This window comes from Mastomys coucha, unplaced genomic scaffold (genome assembly GCF_008632895.1).
Source record: "Mastomys coucha isolate ucsf_1 unplaced genomic scaffold, UCSF_Mcou_1 pScaffold9, whole genome shotgun sequence".
Lineage (NCBI taxonomy): Eukaryota > Metazoa > Chordata > Mammalia > Rodentia > Muridae > Mastomys > Mastomys coucha.
In genome coordinates, this window is record NW_022196915.1 from 21,523,247 (window position 1) to 21,528,130 (window position 4,884).

Genomic DNA, 4,884 nt, shown 5'->3' on the forward strand with positions numbered 1-4,884 from the left:
GCCTCCTGCCCGGCTCCGGGCTCAGTGCACCGCCCCGGGGGCGGGGGATGGACGGCCGCCGAAGTCTACGCGGATAGCCAGGGTTCGATTCCGCCGCCCGCCCGCTAAGCATCCCGGTGCCTGGCTGGGTGCCCCAGGCTGTGGTCTCTCTGCAGGCTGCCCGAGTCAGGGGTCGGGTTCCGAGAGAGGCTGTCCATTCTGGCTACGGACGAGTCTGCAGAATCTCGGCTGAAGTCCCCCAGCGCCAGCGAGTTCCGAGTTCCCCCTCCCCGAGGGTAGTCGATGGCAGTGCCTCCTCCGTTTCTCCACCGAACCCAGGCCCACCACGGGCAAGCCTAGGCTCGCCGCAGGCAGGCCAAGTCCCCGGCGTGGTGCCGTCTTCGTAGCATCCCCCGGCCGGGAGCGCGGAGCACCGGGTGCCCCCTCTGAGCAACGAGCGGGCGAGCGGCGCGCGGCTAGGCTAAGGCTCCGCAGTCACGTGGTGGAGAGGAGGGCGGAGGGGAGGGAGGCGGGCGGGAGGGGAGGGGGAGCGCCGCCGAGGGGGAGGGGGAGGGGAGGGGGCGTCCTCCGCAGTTCGCTCCTCGCCTGGGCTCAGACACACAGCCAGCCCGGAGCCGCCGCGCGGGCCGGGCCGCCGCCGCCTCTGCCTCTGCCGCCCCCAGAGCCGCTCGAGCCGCTGGAAGCGCCGCCGCCACAGCCGCGGGCCGCCCCCGCCGCGCCGGCCTGGGCTCGGGCTGCGAGCGCCGCCGCAACCGCAACCAGAGCCGGCGCGGGAGCCCGAGAGCGCTGGGCTGGGCTGGGCTGGGTTGGGGCGGGCGCAGGGCGCAGGGGCGGGAGCGCGGGGGAAGACGCACGGGCGGGCTCGGCTCTCCCGGGGAGCGGCCCGGGACTGCACCGGGACCGGCGCCTCCCCGCTCCGCGCTGCCCTCGGCCTCGCCCCGGGCCCGGGCGGATGAGCCGCGCGCCCGGGGGACATGGAAGCGCTGACGCTGTGGCTTCTTCCCTGGATATGCCAGTGCGTTACGGTGCGGGCCGACTCCATCATCCACATCGGTGAGCTGGGAGGGCAGACGGGCCGAGGCTGGGCGGGGGCCACCTAATAGAGCCGATGATGCGCGGCGTCCAAACTTAGCGGTTCCCCGGGCCGAGGGGCTCGGCAGTCGGTGTTCCCCCGAAGGCCCGCGCCGCCCCGCGGAGGAGCTGTGCTCTGGCCATTAGGCGCTCCTGCGGGCACCTCGCTACTCCCCGGGGCTCCTGTCAGTGCGCGGGGCCCCGCGGCCTCTGCCGACACTTAGGGCCGCGGCTGCGGGGAACCTGGGATAGACCCTTGTTCGAGATGCGTGCCTCTGGCGGGGCCGTCTGCGGGCTGGACCCTCTCGTCACAGCTTGAACAGTGGGACCAGGGTCGGATAGGGCTCGGGGCTAGCTAAGTTGGCAGGGTAAGATCAAAGAGGCCAAAGCGGAACCATGTGTGACTGTGGATGGGTGCTGTCACCGTGCCAGTGTGTCTGCACCTGGCACGGTGTTGGTGTCACTGTGAGAGGGCGTTGGGGTGTATGGGGCCATCTGAGCGTGTTAGTGCGACTGTCGCGTTCTGTCAGCCTGTTAGAGTGGACACAGTGCTTGCCCGTTTCCCCGGTGTGTGTCTGTGTAGCACTCGGTGTGGGGGTGTGTGTGTATCTGGTTGTGGCAACTGCAGCCCAATCCTGGACAGCCCTAGAGTTTCTGCCTGATCTAAGTCTTGGGGCCAGCGTACAGTGTGGATGGTAGGGGTGGACGGAAGGAGCATGGGCAGTGGGGTGGGGGCTGCTGAGCAGGGAGAGATGGATGGAGAGGAAGAAGAGGAAAAGCAGAGGAACGGGGGAGACCGGAGGAGGGGTAGTGATCAGGAGTTCGGAGCAGAATGGCTGGGATCTGAGAAGTTGGGCCCGGTTGGGGGACTAAGAGCGGTCGCTTTGGGGGAGCCCCTCTGCAGTCGCCTTTCCGGAAGTTGGGAAAGACCAGCTAACACGGATAAACTGGGGGTTGGGAGGTGTGAGGAAACGTGGCTGATGTTACCCGCGGGGCAAAAGGTGGAGGGGGTGACAGGGACAGTCTCTACTCCAAGGGCTGCAGACCCCCTCCTGTGCCGGTGCCGGGCCAGGATCCAAACGTGCTTCCCGCCCAGGAACCGGAGTGGGTCTCGCGGTCAGCATTGCGGCTCCAGTACAGTGTGGAATTCGGGAGCCGAGTCCTTCTCCTACCCAGCTTTCGACTCCAAGGAAATTAGAAGGCCAAACAGTAGGACCTTGGCAACGACCCTCGGCGCTTAGCAAGGGATCTGCAGGGGGTGGGGGCAGTGAGGACCCCAGAGCAGCAGTACAACTGCTCTCCGCTATAGGGGCAGGGTCAGTGAAGCTGTGCACCTAGTGAAAGCGTCAGGTCGGCCAGAGCGCCGGATGAGCCGTTCGTGTTTCTAGAAGGGCCAGTCAAGAGTGGTTTCTTCTGGGACTCTCCAGTCTTGCTAGATCAGAATGTCTAGGGGTTTAGGATATAGCCCCACCCCCTTCATACATACAGGAAGAGGAAGTGAGAATCGAAGAGCAGAGGCACCAGGCCTGGTAGCATCTTGACCATACAAGATTCTGGCTATCCATGCCTTCTGCTTAAAGAAAAAGCCTTTGGTGCATGAGAGCCTGCCGTGGACCACCTTTTCACTTCTGCACTTGCCAGGGAATGCAAAGGAAAAAAAAAGAGTCATCACTCCACCCTGGAATTGGGATAGGGGACTTTACCATTTTGGAGAATTCACTCTGGTTCCTGGGATGGGATTTATCCACATCAGGTGGATCTGAGCTGGAGGCTATCTCAGCCTCTTACTGTATGGGTCATAGCTGGGACATGAGGTGCTTTGCTTAGGAAGCACATGTGACCTGATGGTAGCCTGTGGGATATGCATGTGTAACTCATGTCAACTGTGCACGTGCATTACGTGGGGGAGGGGAACACACTATGTTTGGGTTATGGTGGGAGATGTTTAAGCCGCCCAATCAAGTCAGCACGGAATCTTGAACTGAGGCTGGTGGCTCATGCCTGTAATCTCAGTACTTGTGAAGGCTGAGGTTTAAAGAATCACCATGAATTCAAGGCATCTAGGGGGCACAGAAGGAGAACCTGTCTCAAAAAAGCATTATAAACTAAACCAAACCAAAGCCTAGCTCAGTCCTCCCACCACGTGGTACCTAGTGGTCCAAGCAGTGGTCTGACCCTAGGGCTAGACGAAGATGGGAAGGGTTCCTCTCCAGGCCTGGTCTTGACCCTTCTTCTTCCTCAGGTGCCATCTTCGAGGAGAACGCAGCCAAGGACGACAGGGTGTTCCAGTTGGCTGTATCAGACCTGAGCCTCAATGATGACATCCTGCAGAGTGAGAAGATCACCTACTCCATCAAGGTCATCGAGGCCAATAATCCGTTCCAGGCGGTGCAGGAAGGTGAGTGGTCATTGAGCCCATGCATGAGTCACTAGGCTGCAGGCAGTGAGGCCGTGCAGCCGTGGGTCCAGGCAGGGTTGCTACCCAATCCGTTATACAGAGAGTCTCCTGGGCACTTAGTCGGCTGCTATGCCAGGCATGGTGGTGTGTCCCCGCCAGGCCTAGCAAGGTAGGGCGACTCGGAGCTGTCTGGGCAAGCCGAGAGCCTCTAAGGCACCGCAAACGGCTCTCCTGGCAGGACTGTGCGTTTTCTTTCCGGCCAGGTGGACGCGCGTGTGCACCGCCACAGAGAAGGCGTGTGGCTCAGGGCGGTCTTTGTTTCTCGCGTGTTTGTGGGTGGGTGTGTCTTCGTGTCGGGTTCCCGTTGTTGCGTGCACTTCCCCAGAAGCCTCTTGTGCCCCGCAGCCCACGGGAGCTCGGAGCTCAGAGCTCTTCCCGTGTGTCCTGTCTGTAGCACAGTCTGACTGACGGGCGCTCGGCTGCACACTCTGTGGCTCCTAGAGGTTTCTTCTGCCCTGGTTCTCTCTGTCTCTCTCCACTGTGTTTGGAGCAGCCGGTCTTTGCTTGTGCCTGCGCGGTGGACCTAAGAGACGTTGCCGTCTGGACCGGAGGTGGGCGCTGTTTGCTTAGGAAAAGAGCGGAGCTGGACTAGGTCTGATGGCAGAAAAATACTAGCTGCCCAGGGCAGCAGTCTTTCCCCCTGCAGCTAGCTCGCTTAGGATTCACGGAGGCAGGGGCAACAGGTGGGAAGCCAGTGAGGCTACCACCCTTTGCTGGCACCCTCTGGCACCTGCACTCGTGGAGTGTACTTGCATACGTGCAGGCAAAACACATATATACATGAAATAATGGGAGCTGCTGCTTTCAAGCATCGGCAGATGCCCGTTGTCTGATGTCTTCTGATACCTTAGTGACAGCAGGTCTCTCTGCCTTTCCTTCCGATGGTGCATTCCCTCCACGCCTACTCGTCTGGCTGCTCTTGAAGCGTCCCCTCTCTCATGTTGTTGACTTATGGTCAAGGCCCTGGCAGGTACCTGCTCAACCATTCTCTTTTTTCCTCTTCCCTTTGTCTTGTTTACAACAAACAAGGCTCCATTGTGGTGCTAGTGCCTCGGAGTGCCTCTGATACAGGGGTACAGTCGGAAGCATAACGTGTAGGGACTTCTTTTCAGAACTGGCGGGGCTACAGGCTCAGCTATCAGTTTCTCCCTGGGCTTGCTGGGCCTAGGGTCTGCCTGTTGTTTTGGGTTATATACTGTCGACTGGTCTCCTGGTAATCCCCAAGGATGAGGTGAGTCACTGATGGATGTAGTCTACAGTGCTGGAATCTTCACACAGAATGGAGGCCTTTGAGGTCCTCCTGGTTTTAACCACAGCAAAGGATGAAAAGGGGGTAGCTGTTGCGGGGGGGGGGG

At 61.0% G+C, this 4,884-nt stretch overlaps 1 protein-coding gene across 2 annotated transcripts in view; it reads left to right on the top strand.

Annotated features, from left to right (window-relative positions):
• Window positions 1-571: 571 nt before the first annotated feature.
• Grid1 (glutamate ionotropic receptor delta type subunit 1) overlaps window positions 572-4,884 on the top strand; it is a 719,786-nt gene continuing 715,473 nt past the window's right edge. The window contains exons 1-2 of one of the 2 annotated variants that reach the window (XM_031363059.1): window positions 572-1,053; window positions 3,314-3,469. In XM_031363059.1, the coding sequence (XP_031218919.1) occupies window positions 975-1,053; window positions 3,314-3,469 (235 nt within the window). In that variant the 5' untranslated portion in view covers window positions 572-974. The remainder of the gene's footprint in view (window positions 1,054-3,313; window positions 3,470-4,884) is intronic. The other variant, XM_031363060.1, reaches the window with a different exon arrangement.